The following is a 16,621-nucleotide window of genomic DNA, read 5'->3' on the forward strand; positions in this document are numbered from 1 at the left end:
TAACACAATTTTCTTAAATCAATTTTGGGGACCAATTTATAAGTATCTTAAAAATATTAATTAATCTGATATTCTGATGATCAACTCCATAGTTAACCCAATTTTATTTGGAGATTAAATCCAATATGTTAACCAGTGAGGCACCTCGAACCTATATTTATTTTCTCTCTTTTTTCCCAAACCTAATGTTCACTGGAGAGTGGAGACGATCAGTGAAAGCTTCAAAACAAGTTATATTATAGTGCAATATGAAGTTTTACAAGTCTATTTTCGTCTCTTTCTCTGTTTTATTTGACTTAATAGTTGATATGTAAAGTTATTGTGGGTATCTTCACATCTAAAACTCAAGAAAACATCATATTTCTTTTTAGAAATAGATGGGAAGATAAAGATAACAATCAGAAGTATATGAGCATCAGTAAAGAGAAAAATATATAGAATTTGTCAGAAAACAAAACAAAGATTTCTATGTAATTTCTGAAAAAGAGTGTAATAGCGGTAGTAATGAGTTTCCTAGGAAGAACCCATTAATAAGTAGAAAATACACTTTGACAATGAACTTTTGTTTTCATAGTTTTTGTGTGACACTTAGTTGTGGAGTAGACTTTAGGTACGTTAAAATTTTGAATGGTGGTTTAGCAATAATATCAGTTAGATGTGTAGCATCAGAGGGATTTCGGATCTATGTTATTGCCTTGTAGTCCAATTTGTACCGTTCGAAATTTTCATGTTGTTAAATTTTATACTCTGCCAATGGAAATGATCATTATTAACAAATCTCACTAAAGTCTGACATTGATGTCACAAAACTTTTAGACGGTGAATTTATTAGAATAACGTAGTGGAAAATGATTGTTCATATGTAATCATGAACTACTAAGATAAATGTTATAGTGTTAAATTAAAGTCGTGTGAATCATTTAATATCTTTAAAAGATCGATTGAAATATCTGATATCTTTAAACATTTCATCACTGCTAATCAACTCTTACGCTATTTATCACTATAGATTTGGTTGATTTGCATTGTGGACTATTTTTCATGAAAGAACAATAGAATGTAGGGTCTCCAACGTTTATATTCGTTTATGTTCGTGTTCATTTATGTTCGTGTTCGTTTATATTCGTGTTCGTTTATTTATTAAATGAACGAATATGAACAACTTATATTCCTTAATGAACGAACATGAACAAAAAAAATTTATTCGTTTATGTTCGTATTCGTTTATGTTTATTTATTTATTAAATAAACGAATATAAATATACATCCGTTCGTGTACATTCGATTAATTTACATGCGTATTTGTGAAACACCATTTCTAGTGCTATCCGGAGCTATTGGTAAACACAATCTATAGGAGAAATAAATTCATTTTTTTTTCGTAAAAAGAAAAAATGCCACATCTGCACTAGACCACCAAGCAAAAGCTTTTCAGACACAAAATCCACGTGTCATCTATGATCTCGAGATAGGTGAGAGCTTCATTTTCGCACTCAAGGTCAATGAAAAACCCGAGAAAATCCCGGTGCCCACGTGTCAATGAGTTTGTGAGCCAATCTTTTCCGGCGTATTTATTTACCAGCCTTGCCATCGCCCCGACTAAAAAGCCCACCCCAATAAAAATTCACATATCCACGTCAGACAAACGAGTATCCCATTCTCGAAGCTCATAATATCCCACGTGTCACTCATTCCGTAAACCTCGGACAAACGCGAACAAATACCGAATCATATCTCTTGGAGAGAGGTGCGGAAGCTCTCCCTTTGACTCAGGGGGGGGGGGCGTTCCACCACTTCGCTTTTTCAACTTTTTTAAATAATTTTCTGGGTGCGTTTATCCCCATTATTGTTGAAATTATTTTCGTACTTTTTCGTAATTATTCTTTGATGTCTCTTTGCTTCCGTTAATGGATTCTATGTACATCCACATTCGCTGATCGAAATCAATGCTGGTTCAGAGGAGGGAATTCGGAGCCATTTTTTTTTTGGCTGAATAGGTAAAGTATAAGCTCAATCTACTTCTTTTTCTATGGTTATACGCATTTAAATGATTCAAATTCAGCTTTTCAATATACATGTTTCGGATAGAATTTTGAATGTGTTTTTTGCTGATTTTAATGATGAAGGCTAGTATTTTTGCGTTGAGAAATCAATAATGCCGAATTCCTAACATGAGTTTTCCGTTTAGTTGGAGCGGTTAAAAGTTAAAGCAAATGTATTTGGGGGATTAAGATAATCAGGTGTGAGGAGGGTAGTATGGAAGCTATATGCGATTTTTGTCGAGGGGTGAGAGCTGTAGTTTACTGTAAATCAGATTCGGCTCGGCTTTGCTTGAGATGTGATGGGTGTGTTCACTCAGCAAATCTGTTGTCGCGTAGACATGCTCGTTCGCTTTTGTGTGAGAAATGCAATTCTCAGTCTGGGGTAGTCCGGTGTTTGGATGAGAAATTGTCTCCTTGTCAAGATTGTGATTGGAATTGTAATGGTTGTACGGGTTTGGGACATAGGCGGGAACCATTGAATTTTTATACCGGTTGTCCTTCTTTGGCCGAATTTAGACAGATATGGTCTTCGGTTCTGGACGCTGGTGTGGCAGTTGGTGGTGCTTTGTCTGGCAATGATGATTGTCTTGCCAACTGTTCGAATCAAAGAGAACAAGGGGCGTCATTTGGATTGGATGGGACCAAATTGAATGAACTAAAATCTAGTCCTAAACTAAAGCCGTGGACAGAACCATCTTGTTTGATATCAACTATTGCAAATTGCATTCCTTATTGTGGAGATCAAGAACCACTTTTCTCCAAGGCATCAAATATGCTAAAGGTATTGCTTTTTGCTGCTGAATTTATTTGAACTTGTGATGGAAGCAATTGAATTTAAATAATAGCTTGATTCTACTGGTATGATGCATCTCTTTTATTTATTCATTGTTACATGCTGCAGTAATTTGAAAGCTATGGCATTTGAGTTAAAGCTGTTATTTCACACAGTGCATGATTCATTTTCCTTTTTGCCACCCATGTCGCAGGGTTATTCTGAACTCAAAGATTGCAAAGTTCCTGTTGGTGATGATCTCTTTGAGGGTCTTAACATAAATGATTTTCAGCTAACCTTTGCAACTGCAGATGAGATATGGGACTGCTCAGTAGGTCAAAGTGGATACCAGTTTGAAAGTGCCGAGACAGACTGCATACTGATGGAGAACACCTTATCAATAACTAAATCAGATGGTCATATTGAGTATACAATAGAGGTTTTCTCTAATTCAATGTCTAAATATATCTAATAAAGCCATCTATTGTTTTATATTCTTCTCTCCCTATTGTTCTAATCTAATATTTGTGAGTATTGCAAGTGCATCAGAGTTATTCATAGAAGAGCTATGAGCTGTGAATCCTACCTTTTGCAGTACATCATTCACTGTTATTTTTGAGGGGATAATAGTTCAGAATCCACGTACTACATAGTTAATATTTCTAAATTTGAAATCGGTTGTATTATCTAGGGCATTCTGTGATACTCTGACTCTAGTGTGACTGTTAGGTACATGTAAGGATCTGACACGAGAATGTTTATTTTTTCTAGTGTTTTTACATGTATTTGGAGGGTCCTTGGAGGATCATATCCCCATATTCATTTAAATTTTATCCACTTTTGTGATCCCTCAGTAAGGTCTAGAACATGAAGCCTTGTATTTTGATAAAAACCACGGACCCGATCCTCATTCACCTCCATTTGCAGCATTTGTTTGAAATAATCAACTCGTTGTCCTGCTTTGGTTTCAATTTTTATGTGCAAATTATACTTTTTAATACTATCTTCTGTTCTACAAAATTAAAAACTAGCATACATATGATAATGAAAGGGAATAAGAATTTTGATACATGGCTTACAAAGTTCGGAACATAATTAATACCTGTTAGGATGAAGACTTTGTTCCATGATCCCTTGTAGATTAATTTGTCGGGCCTAATCATTGACTTACGTAAAAAAACAATACCGGTACTATTTACCTGCAACTATGTATTATTGTTCTTGATTTATCTAGTTTTCTTTATTGAAGTGGATGATAGTTTTCTTGTCCAGTTCATGGTTGATATGCCATTTTGTGCGTCTTATCAGGCATCATCATCAGGTCAAAAGGAATGCATGCCTTTTCCATCCCCTTAAGTTGGTGGCTTACCTAGTATGATGACTTCCATGACCGGGAATTCCAATTGCATGCTTATGAATCCTGGTTGTAACATCAATCTAGGATATCCTGGTGGTCGGATTCCTTCAACCATGGCTCGTTCATTATCCAACGTTGCAGGGGAAAATAAACCTGTTGATTATCAAGACTGTGGATTATCACCTTTTTTTCTAAATGGAGAATCGCCATGGGAATCAAATTTGGAAGTTAGTTGTCCACAATCAAGGCAGAAAGCGAAGATGAGATACAATGAAAAAAAGAAAACATGTATGTATGATCCTTACCCTTCTTACACTGAAAGGGACATTTATATTCTGTTTTCACATTAATAGATTACAAGGTAGTTCATTTTCAGGCTAAACGTTTTAAGGGCATTTAACAATGAAGTGTCTCTCATTTAACATGTTCTTAGTCTCTCCCATCTTCTGAATCATGCTGCATTCTATTTTAATACCCAATACTCTATAAATCAACTTCTTTTTGGATGCCAACCATGTTGTTGTCCGTTTTTAATAGGTTGTCTTTTAAACATACGAAGTCATTTTTTTATAGGATTGTAAATATCATTACTGTTTTACTTTTCCTGGAAAAGAAAAATACTGGAGAGATGGTTAAAGTTGACCTACCTACACCACTGAAGCCATTATTATGGCCATAAAAATATAAGCATCTCTGCGTAATGATTAATGCTTTAGTTTCCATTTTAGATGGAGGCAACAATTTTACATTTTTTTACGTATTAAGTCATGCTTGAATAGTTGCTTGTTCACATATGGTCAGGGTGATCATATGATGATTTATGCTTCAACTAAAATCCTATCTGGTTTTTCGTTTTTGTTTTTTACAGATTTGGTAAGCAAATAAGATATGCTTCCCGTAAAGCCAGGGCTGACACTAGGAAACGGGTGAAAGGTAGATTTGTGAAAGCAGGTGAAGCATATGACTATGATCCTCTTGTGCCACGAAATGTATAAGCCACATTATGTAACCATGTCCCTGATCTTGAAGGTAACAGATTTAAAAAGATATTAAACATCCTACCTGAAAATGCTTGTAAATAATCTTTCTTGTAATAACATGATAAGCATGAAAATTTATAGATGCTGTGTGGTGCATTTTCATATCATTAGTCGGTATTAGATATGCCATGTATACCCAACTGAGTCAGGTCGAGATCTTATTATTTGTATCAGCTGTACCCAATTGTACATTGAGATAGAGGTTTATTTTTCCAGTTTCTTCTAAAAGGTCTGTAATGGATCAAAATTAGATATGGCATGTATACCTAACCCTATTTTTTTCAGAAAAGAACTAAAAGGTGTGCCATGGCTCAAAATTGTTGTCTAAATGTTAACACTAGATTGAAGAAACTAAGAAACATGTAGTGTTGGAGTGAAGAAAATAGAAAAAAAAAAAAGAGAGAGAGAAAAAAGTTTAGTCATCTCCTAAGTAGCTTGCATTCCACTGAGATAATTTGGTTTATAATAAATGTAAAGGTAATCAGAAAATTCAGATTGGTTAGCTTTATGAGAATCAAGTTTTCTGCTAGAGCGGATCTGAAAAAGATTTTTGCTGCTTGCAGAAGTTTCCAGTGTCCACTTCGACTGATATTGCACACAGAGTGGTCAATCACAGCATTACCTGCATATTGCATAAACTTTTTAAATTCAAGTTTGAATCCTTCATTTTCATTGCATAGAACTCAATAGCTGACACAAAATCATTATTTCTCTAGTTAAATTATAGTTTGTAAATGTTGATAGCAATATCTGATGAAATATGCATACACTTGACCATCTTTTTAATGATTTTGATATCATAAATTTTTTTTAGGCATCATTTCCTTGCAAACATGCTCAACTTAGGTCAATTGTACATTTTTGTTGCAGGTTTAGTTACTCTTTCTTGATTACAGAAAAGGGAAGTAAACCATAGATTCCATCTTAATGCTGCTGTAGGTCCCTATCTCGCTCCCAATCCTCTGTATGAGCAGCTGTTGTTGTATGCATTCAGTATGAAGGTTATTTCGTTTCACAACATAAGCCTGTTTCATGTGTACATTGGTCGATCTATTGTGCTGGCCACCTCAACTCACTTGAGTTTACGGGCACTCGAGCTAACTGATCTGTTCCCTGACGATCTACGAACAGCCTCAACTATGCTTGTGTTATTGTTCCTTTGTGATTGGTAATTGGGATCTTGACAATAAACTATTCTTGTAAAACCACTGATTACATGCTGTACTAATGAAATTGACTTGATGCTTTTCTGTGCTTCATTTGTCAATTAAAAAAACAAAAGGGATTTATATCGACTTCATCACTGAGTATGTTATGCTGTTGTGTTATATGCAGGAAATCATAAAGGATACACACTCCAAGATGTCGAACTAGATGTGAAGAACCTTGGAAGTAACAAGTTTCGGTGCATATTCTTTTTCCTTTCCCAAATACTTAGATATTTCTCTTGCTTTTGTCTCCATCTCCATCTTCTTAGCACAAGGCAAAGCTCTTGTTGCAACTCAATTTTGCTTATCTTATTTTGTACGGTGCACCCATATCTTTTCCATGTAATAAGCACCGATCTGTTGTCATCAAATTGAAATAAGGAGTAGCACTTTGTCAGAATCATAAATCACTATTTCTTCTTTCGGTTTGTTTCAACATAATTAGATCCTTCTCTTGCTTTTGTCGCCGTCTCCATCTTCGTAGCACAGGGGAAAACCCTTGTGGGAACTCGATTTTGTTTATCTTATTTTGTACGGTGTACCCAGCTCTTTTCCGTGTAATAAGCACCGATCCATTGTCATCGAATTGAAATAAGGAGTAGCACGTTGTCAGAATAATAAGCCACTGTTTTTTCTTTCGGTTTGTTCCATATTTTTTAGTAGTTTATATATTTTATCATGTATGATTCTTTTATCCGCAGATGACATTAACTATCAAGAATGAAACATGGAGATTGCTCGAGGTAGTTGAGTTCAGTTTCCTTGAAGCGCAAGAAAAGGACAGAAGGGAAAAGGGTAATACATGCATGCATGCATACATACATACATACATACACACATACATACATACATTTTTTCCAACAATACACACACATACATACATACAAATGAAGAAAGCAAACAATTGTCCAATGCTGACATTAAACACTGTGAAGTTATCAGAAAATGACATGATGTTATTATGCAAGCTGGTTTGCTGGCTGGCTATCTGGAAAAAGGATCAGTATGGGTTAGTTTCAGGATGTAAGTTTTGACTTCCTTCGCCTTCATTTCTTGATGGTTTAAACAAACTGAAACTATACCCGGGGAATCTCTGTAAGTGATGCTAGAGATTTGATTAAGGGGGGAGAAACTGTCTGAATTTCAAAACATGAAAACCGATGATTGGAAATCCCATTTCTGGAAATAAAGAATTTTATGACCATCAATCATTGATATTCGCATATGATATGATAGGATAAGATGACCCTTTTGGACACAGCAGAACCAAAGCATGGGCAATGGCTCATCATGATTTCAACCTATCAAAAAACCTGTGTTATTCGACTATGACCCACCAACCAGGCATCATCTGATGAAATCATGAATCAGATGGGACAATTAACTTTTCCTCTTACTGATTAGCCCCCACACCTAACAGTCCATACCCCATTTTTGTGACGTAAAGCAAATTTTGTCCTCAATTGTTACTGGGGACCCCATAGATAGCGAGTGCTTAGTTTCAGATTGTTGCTTCTTCTCAGGATCGTGATTTGGATCACACTCTGTGAATTGAACGGTTCTATAAAATTTTTCAGATTGATATTGGAAGACAATAACACATCAGCTGGCTTTGGCTTTTCATGAGGCATCAGCCTAAATTTGATGCAAAATAATCATTTTTATAGTACATTTTTGAACTTTTCTAATGAATGACTAATAGGTGCAGGTAAATTCAGACCTCTCTTTCCATGAAGCACTAACAATCATACAAAATTTGCACTAAATCTTCTACTTTTTCCTACTTTGCACCTAAGATTCTTCATTATTCTTAAAATATCCGTACTTGATACCTCTGTCTCACATTTACGTCCGAGTCTGAATAAAGTATTTCTTGTGATTTATACTCTCTTTCCATGAAGCACCAACAATCATACAAATTTTTGCACTAAATCTTCTAGTTTCTCCTCCTTTGCACCTATGATGCTCGGTTTCTTCATTATTCTTGAAATATCCGTACTTGATACTTGTGTCTGGCATTCACGTCTGAGTCTGAATAATGTATTTCTTGTGATTTACACTCCAAATTAAAGAAAATAAAGAAAGCTAAATGTGAGAGTTTGCACAAGAAAAATGCACTAATGAGAGAGAAAATCAATCTGGTTTACACAACACTGAGGATTACAACATTCTTGACTCTACCTATAACGAAGCTTACATGTATACATATGTGTAAACCCACAATGATACCCTCAGGCTAACCAGATAAGATCCTCCATAACCAAAAGTTGTAAGACAGGAGGAGGAAAAAAGTGGCAATCAGAGAAAAAGAAAAGGTGTTTTAAGCGTCGCTGAATGCTTAGTTTCCATGTCAGAGTCACACCGGCTTCTCTCCGACGAGCTCACCATCGTCGGCAGCACCACTTCCTGTGAAGCTCCGATGAGATATCTCTGACTCAAACTTTGACATGTATCACAGAGAAAACACCTGATATGCCTGAGAGCCAAGAAATTAGCTTGATGAACCCATTTATCACACTTCCTACACAGATACGCATCATCAGCTTGACAATACAAGGAAGCCTTGGAATTGCAGAGCTCACAGTTCACTAACCATGAAGAATCATCATCGCTTGCCGGATCATCATGCACTGACGAGAAACCCTGTTTCGGACAAGAACTCGAGCTGCTGTTCCCATCTTGTTGTAAACCTCTGCACATTTTCAGACGATATGGAAAGCTAAGAAGCTATGGAGAGAAATACCCAGTATATATAAACCTGTAAGATCGAATGTTCTGTGATTTTTTTCTGTACAACAGAATCAATAAATGTTGAAACTTGTGGTTGAGAAATTGGGTTTCTTTTAAACAATGGAGCACGTAAGAATCTTTAAATAATTGTAGCGACACACTCGTGGCTTTCACCAGTCTTTGAGGAGTGTAATAATTATGATATAAGCCCAAAGGTTAAAGCTTGTCGTTGTGGTTCGAGTGGTTACAAAGTCTATTATAGTTTACCAAAGAGACAAGTTTTGTTTTCATGGCCGAGAATTAAAGCTCTCTGTTTTTTGTTAAGGGGAAATGACCATCCAGCTCAGTTGGTAGAGCACAAGGTTCTAAACCTTGAGGTCGTGGGATCAAGTCCCACGGAGGGCATTTCATAATTTGGAGGTCTCCTACGGAAGCTGCTCTCAACCTGGTGTTAGGGGCAGCCTACTATCTTACCTCCCCCTTACCCCATACATATGGGAAAAAAGGGACAGCCATTTTTTTGTTTTTGTTAAGGGCTGTGGTACCCCACGCCAGCAGCACTGTACCACCAGCAAACAAGTCTCTCTCTCTCTCTCTCTCCCCTTCTCTCTCAATTCGTCTTCATCTGCGGTTCCCAATGAAGGACAAGAATTTCTACTTTTAGCAACGTTTCCAATACGTTTGTTGGCAAAAATCTATATAAAGGTTTGGATTAATACACGAATTAGTCCCTTTATCGTTCAAACATTATGGTTCAGTTAAGTTTTCAATTAATCGATTTTTTCTTTCCAACCTTAATCTCAACAACCAATAAGACCATGACATGTGACACTTATCGGCATCAAACTTTTGATCGGCTAATAATGTGTCGATAACCTGATTAGTTGTTGAAATGTCAAGTCCGAACAGATACCAATTTGAGAATTTTTCTAAAATTCAGATACTGAATTGAAGGAAAAAATTGAGTCAAGGGACCTATACGTGGATTAATTCAAAAGTGAATGAATCATTTGTTGGTGAAATGAATGCGGGGAGTGGAAGCAAAGGGATTGTCCTAATCCACACGTTGATTAAGCGTTGATGGATTTGTCCACTTGTATGGTTCACGTTATGGTATAAACGAGCCGAGTCGAGTTCGAGTATTGCTGAGATCGATTCAACTCGAAAACTTTAAAATAGAGTTCGACTCGATTCGAAAACTCGTGAGCTTAAAATTTCAAGCTCAACTCGAATTCGAAATCCTGAACTGAAGCTCGTGAGCAGCTCGAAAAGACTTGAAATGAAAAAATTCTTAAACTTAACTCGATTGAAGTCTCAAACTCGAACATAAACATTAAATACATGAAACTTACTGTATTTAAAAAAAACCAATACATAAATATTAATATTATTACTAATTTATTTAAAAAAAATAAAATCTTAATATATTATATTTTCGAGCTTCTCACGAGTTTTTCGAGTCGAATATCGAGTAGCTTGTTTCTGCTCATTAAGAACTCGAATCGAGCTCGAGCTCAAGTCGAATCCATTCGATCCGAGTATTTATCGAGCCTTGATCGAGTCGATCTCGAGCTCAAGTTGAATCCATTCGATCCAAATATTTATCGAACCTTAATCAAGTCGATCTCGAGTCACTCTCGATTTGTATATCTCATTTTCATTCCTATCTCAAACACTTCTTTTCTCTTTATATGGCTGTCGTCATTTTTTTAATTATTACTATTTTATTTGTGGATTTCCATATTTCTCATTTATTTTTTAAAGTATAATTAATGGACAGAAACTACTTCATATTCTCTCCATCCAAAACCATTCATTTGAAAGCTCCTGTTTTTAATTTGCAACGTTTAAGTCCTGACAGATAGGCACGATTCATATATTAAAGTTTGTCAAAAAAAATAATAATTTAATTAAAGAAATCATAATGTAAATTATTTGATAAAAAAATAAGATTTAAATCAATATAAAAAATATCAACAGATAAATCTGGGATCATAGTTCATCACTAATTTCAATAAGGCGTGGGCTGACCATACAAATTTATTCAATTAGAGTTTTTATATTCTTACATTTATACATTGTCGTAACCGTTTTTCGGCGGGAGCAATCGTTTAATTGTTTTAAAATATCAGTTACGACTTTTATTTGGAAAATTGAGTGATTTTGGATTAATTGAAATTAAATTGAAAAGGAGTCGCCACCGACCTTTGAGTTAGGTAGGTCGAATACCTAAAAATGTCTTTTAAAATAATTTTTTAAAAAATCATTTTTTAAAGACAAAATTGGTCTGCATTACCAGAAGTTCATTTTAAAGGGTTCGGGAGTCGGTTACGCGTGAGGAAGGATTAGCATCCCACAACGCCCAAAATTGGTACTGTTCCGCTTACACGTTGTCGTAATGGTGAAAATCCTGAACCAAATATCAAGTTAAAATATAATCTATTTATTACAATTTAATTAATTCGCCTCAAATTATTTCATTAGTAAAATAAACGAGATTTATTTCAAGTCTCATTTCATTCTAACGCCATATAAGATTGTACCACTTCGATCAAGTGATACTTTCCACCCAGTTCTACAAATCAGTTTTTGAAAGACATTCGGATAACAATACTAAAAATATTATCAAAGAGATTTAATAAAAGTTAAAATATGTGTAATGAGTAAAACATTTATATATATATCATGCATATTTTAATAATATATATATATATATATATCATACACGTAATTCAAGATAAAATATAACAATTTAAAGAAATCTTAACACATATATAGATGTACTGTGCATAATATATTAATATAAAAATGAGAATAAATATATGAATTACAAATGGAAAAATCAAACATGCAGGTATTAAAACAAACGGAAATTAAGTTTTAAAAGGCAAGTGCGTATATTTTTAATAAATCGAATAAATTGTGAAATTAATCTATCAAAATAAATAGAGATAATTTGGTCTAATAAGTAAACAAACATAAAGGATAAAAATATAATGCAAATAAAATAAAAGGCTCAAAATAATATGAAAGTAACCCAAAACAGAACTAAAATGCATTTAGAGCAAAAGTACAGGGATTACAAACATAAAACACATTTCCTTTGCATAATAGCTAGTTACTAAAATGAACCAAAAGAAAATATATGGCATGTGTATGAAAAATAAAAATTAGCACATAAATCTTAATTTTAAAAATAATTGTTAATAATTAATAGCTAATATTAATGTTTATCAACAAAATTTACATAGGGACCAATATGCAACAAAAATAAATCATGGTTACCAATTTAAAATTAAATAGGGAGGTGATAAAAAAATCAGATTTCAAAGAGTGCAAATAGAGCATTTAAATTAAAGAAACAACAAAAATAAAGAATAAAATGCAAGAACATAGAAAGGCGTGGGGGACCTAAGGTGATTTACCCAAAAATATCCATGAGACATAATATCTTCTCTGCTTTTTCATTTTACACGTGAACTTAACCTAAAAGCAAAAAATCATTCAACTCTTCTATTCCTCTTTCTACTCCACAGCGCCGCACACCAAAACTAAAATCAACTTGGTCACCATGTTCCGATGATGGCCTTCCCCAACGCCTCAAAACCCGAAGCCAACGAGATACTCGACCCCAATAGAAAACAACATCGGCGAGATGAGTCCAACTCCTTCTTTTTATCTTTTTTTATATATATATGCATGCAAGGAATAAAACGAAGAAAAAAAATTGATTACCTTGGATTCGAACTATTCTTTTTTCTATTTCTTTCAGAAATCTCCCTTACATTGAATTTTTTTTAGGGTTTTTTTACCCATTACAAAACATAATTTTTTTTCTTGTTGTTCGTTCCTTTTTTTTTTGTTGAAAACTGAGAGCCCACGCTCTTGTGTTTGAGATCTTTTTTTTTGTTCCCCCTTTTCTTCTCTAATCCTCTGCCTATTTTATGGTTGATATCTCCACCTAATCTTAATGGATGCATATGCATTTTCTTCGTTTTTGGTAGGATATTGACAGGCTAGGTATCATTTAGGTGATATGCTTTTGACTTTGCTGATATTGTTTGTTTGTTTTTGCTGTTCAGTGGCCGACATGGTGAAGATGATGTTTCAACTTGCTCAGAGGTGACTAGCCTTAGTGACTCGTCGGTGGAGAGGCTTGGTACTGTTATTGATCTGGGTCTGTTGGGTTGCTTATAATTGGGCCACATTTGGCCTGCACAAAAATATAAACACACTTAATAATACTAATAATAATAATAATAATAATTTAATAATATTTTTTAACCCTGACAAAAAAATGTGTGTCTACAGCTGCCCATCTTTGCACATTCTTGTGTAAACAAGAATAGGGCAAAGACGAAAAAGACAACCATTTTTTTTCTTCCTTCGTCGTTAGATTGAACAAGTTCTTCTCATTATGAACTTATTCTTTCTCGTGGATGAGTTCTTCTCATTATGAACTCTTTTGGAAATGGCAATCCCTCTAATGAGGCATCACTGATTCGAAATGTCGTGAATCAAGTGATAGGTCGAACAAGCTCTTCTCATTATGAACTTCTTCTTCCTCATTGGATGAGTTCTTCTCATTATGAGCTCTCCATTGAAAATGTTGATGCGAAGTTGGACAAGTTCTTCTCATTATGAACTTCTTCTTCCTCGTTGGATGAGTTCTTCTCATTATGAACTCTTCACTGGAAATGTTGATCCCTCAAGCGAGGTGTCACTGATTCGAAATGTTGTGAATCGAGTGATAGGTCGAACAAGCTCTTCTCATTATGAACTTCCTCTCCCTCTGTCGGATGAGTTCTTCTCATTATGAACTCTCCATTGGAAATACTGATCCCTCAAGCAAGGTGTCACTGATTCGAAATGTCGTGAATCGAGTGATAGGTCGAACAAGCTCTTCTCATTATGAACTTCTTCTCCCTCTGTCGGATGAGTTCTTCTCATTATGAACTCTCAATTGGAAATGCTGGTTCACCTCCTTCTGTGATGAATCTTAATTGTTATTGACTCTCTCTAAATTTCTGTCAAAACATTCAAAGCATTTCAATGAATATGAATGAATGAGCATGCTCCTATTCATAGATGCTTACTGATGTATGCATGATGTCATTTTAATATTATGAACTTTGTGGTCCTGCAAATCTTCATTTTAAATGCGTCATTTGTCCTTTAGTTTGCACTCCACATTTTGCTTGGGCTATTTTATGCAAATTCTCATTTCTCTTGTTCCCATGCAAATCCTTTTATGTTTCCTTTTTAACTGCTCATCTTTATCAGCGTATCAAAATATCAATGTTTTCAATGTGCTTTCTTTTCTCAACTCATATGAATTTTCTTTGGCCATGTCTTACCCTAATCTTTTCGATCATTAGGGTTAGAATCTCTGCTATGGAAGTATTAATTCAGAGTAATACGAAAAATCTTTTTTATTTTTTAATGCCATGTCAATCTACTTATAAGAAGAATGAATAAAATTGGGTCTTGGAATAACAAACTTTAAAGACAAGGAAATGAATTTAAAAAGTTATGGCAATCACATAAATAGTGGAAATTTAAAAACACATGTCAAATGTCCCTATGGATCATTAGCACGAATGTTCTTGAATCAATCCACTTGATATAACTATTGAGTTGAGCTTCTGTCTGGATGACTTCAAGGATTACCAAAATGTCTATAGATGTGAAGCTTCTCTCAAAATATTAGACCCTTGAGAGGATTTATCTGCCTGATGCCTAATCTCCAAATTCCTTTGAGTCGCCTTTTCAGGTTTTCAACTCAAAGTCTTCATTTGGTTTCAAGATATCCTTTGTGGATTTTCATCTCAAACCCTCATTTTTCTCTCTTCATTTTTTCATTTCTTTTTTTTTCTTTTTTTCTTTTCATTTTTTCTTTTCATTTTTTCATTTTTCATTTGTTCTTTTTTTTTCTTCAAGCATAGTGCTTCTTGACAAAGTCTGAGTTTACTGGATTTCTCAATTTTTCTCCATCCATCTCTGTCAAGATCAATGCTCCCCCAGAGAAGGCCTTATTGACAACATATGGACCTTCCCAATTAGGCATCAATTTCCCTCGGAAATCTTTATGAATTGGCAGGATCTTTTTTAGCACTAGATCACCCTCTCGAAATTCTCTTGGATGAACTTTCTTATCATGAGCTCTCATCATCCGTTTCTGATACATCTGACCATGGCAAATAGCTTTTAATCTCTTTTCTTCAATGAGATTCAATTGGTCAAACCGAGCCTGAACCCATTCAGCTTCATCCAATTTCACCTCTTTCAAAATTCGAAGTGATAGGATTTCTACTTCCACTGGCAAGACTGCCTCCATCCCATATACTAAAGAGAAAGGTGTCGCCCCTGTCGAAGTTCGCACTGTAGTTCGATATGCATACAAGGCAAAAGGTAATTTATCATGCCAATCTCTGTAAGTATCAGTGGTCTTTGTGATGATCCTTTTAATATTTTTATTTGCTGCTTCCACTGCTCCATTCATCATTGGACGGTAGGTCACTGAATTAGAATGTTTTATCTTGAACTGAGTACAAAGTTCTACCATAATCTTGTTATTCAAATTAGTGGCATTATCTGTGATAATTCTTTCTGGCAATCCATACCGACAAATTATCTCTTTCTTTATGAATTTGCAAACTGTAGATCTCGTGATATTTGCATATGAGCCAGCCTCAACCCACTTAGTGAAGTAATCAATTACCACAAATATGAAACGATGTCCATTCGAAGCCTTTGGTGTAATTGTCCCAATGACATCCATGCCCCACATAGAAAACGACCATGGTGTGGTCATCACTTGCAAAGGTGACGGAGATGTATGGATCTTATCCCCATAGATTTGACATTTGTGACATTTTCTTGCATAATCAACACAGTCTGAATGCATAGTGGCCCAATAGTATCCATATCTCATGATCTTCCTGGCCATAGAAAACCCATTTGCATGTGTTCCACATATCCCTTCATGCATTTCTTCAAGTATACCTTTTGCTTCTCGGGCATCCACACATCTCATCAAAACTTGATCACTACCTTTTTTTGTACAGAACTTCCCCATCTAATACATATCCGGCAGCCATTCTCCTTATTGTCTTTTTATCGATCTCAGACGCACATTGTGGGTAAGTTTGATGCTTGATGTATTGCAAAATATCATAATACCATGGACGACCATCTACCTCTTCTTCGATATCATAACAGTGTGACGGGGTATTATACATTTGCATATTAATTGGCATCATGTCAACTCTTCTATTTGCTTGGAACATTGCAGCAAGTGTGGCCAAAGCATCAACCATTTGATTATCTTCTCGAGGGATATAATTGAAAGTGACATCTTCAAATTCTTTTACCAATTCAAGGATCAATCTTCGGTATTCCACTAACTTTAGGTCATTCGTCTCCCATTCTCCTCGCAATTGATACACCACTAGTGAGGAGTCTCCATATAC

General features: G+C 35.0%; 1 protein-coding gene and 1 pseudogene across 1 annotated transcript; one reads left to right on the forward strand and one right to left on the reverse strand.

Annotated features, from left to right (window-relative positions):
- Positions 1 to 1,818: 1,818 nt before the first annotated feature.
- LOC120175438 lies at positions 1,819 to 6,875 on the forward strand (annotated as a pseudogene).
- Positions 6,876 to 8,542: 1,667 nt separating this feature from the next.
- On the reverse strand, positions 8,543 to 9,306 carry LOC120175442 (B-box domain protein 30-like). The gene has a single exon (XM_039182066.1). It carries the CDS (start codon positions 9,117 to 9,119, stop codon positions 8,718 to 8,720), a length of 402 nt encoding a protein of 133 aa, XP_039037997.1. The 5' UTR covers positions 9,120 to 9,306; the 3' UTR covers positions 8,543 to 8,717.
- Between the last annotated feature and the right edge of the window lie 7,315 nt (positions 9,307 to 16,621).

The sequence above is a fragment of the Hibiscus syriacus genome, unplaced genomic scaffold (genome assembly GCF_006381635.1).
Source record: "Hibiscus syriacus cultivar Baekdansim isolate YM2019G1 unplaced genomic scaffold, ASM638163v2 tig00112206_pilon, whole genome shotgun sequence".
Taxonomy (NCBI): domain Eukaryota; kingdom Viridiplantae; phylum Streptophyta; class Magnoliopsida; order Malvales; family Malvaceae; genus Hibiscus; species Hibiscus syriacus.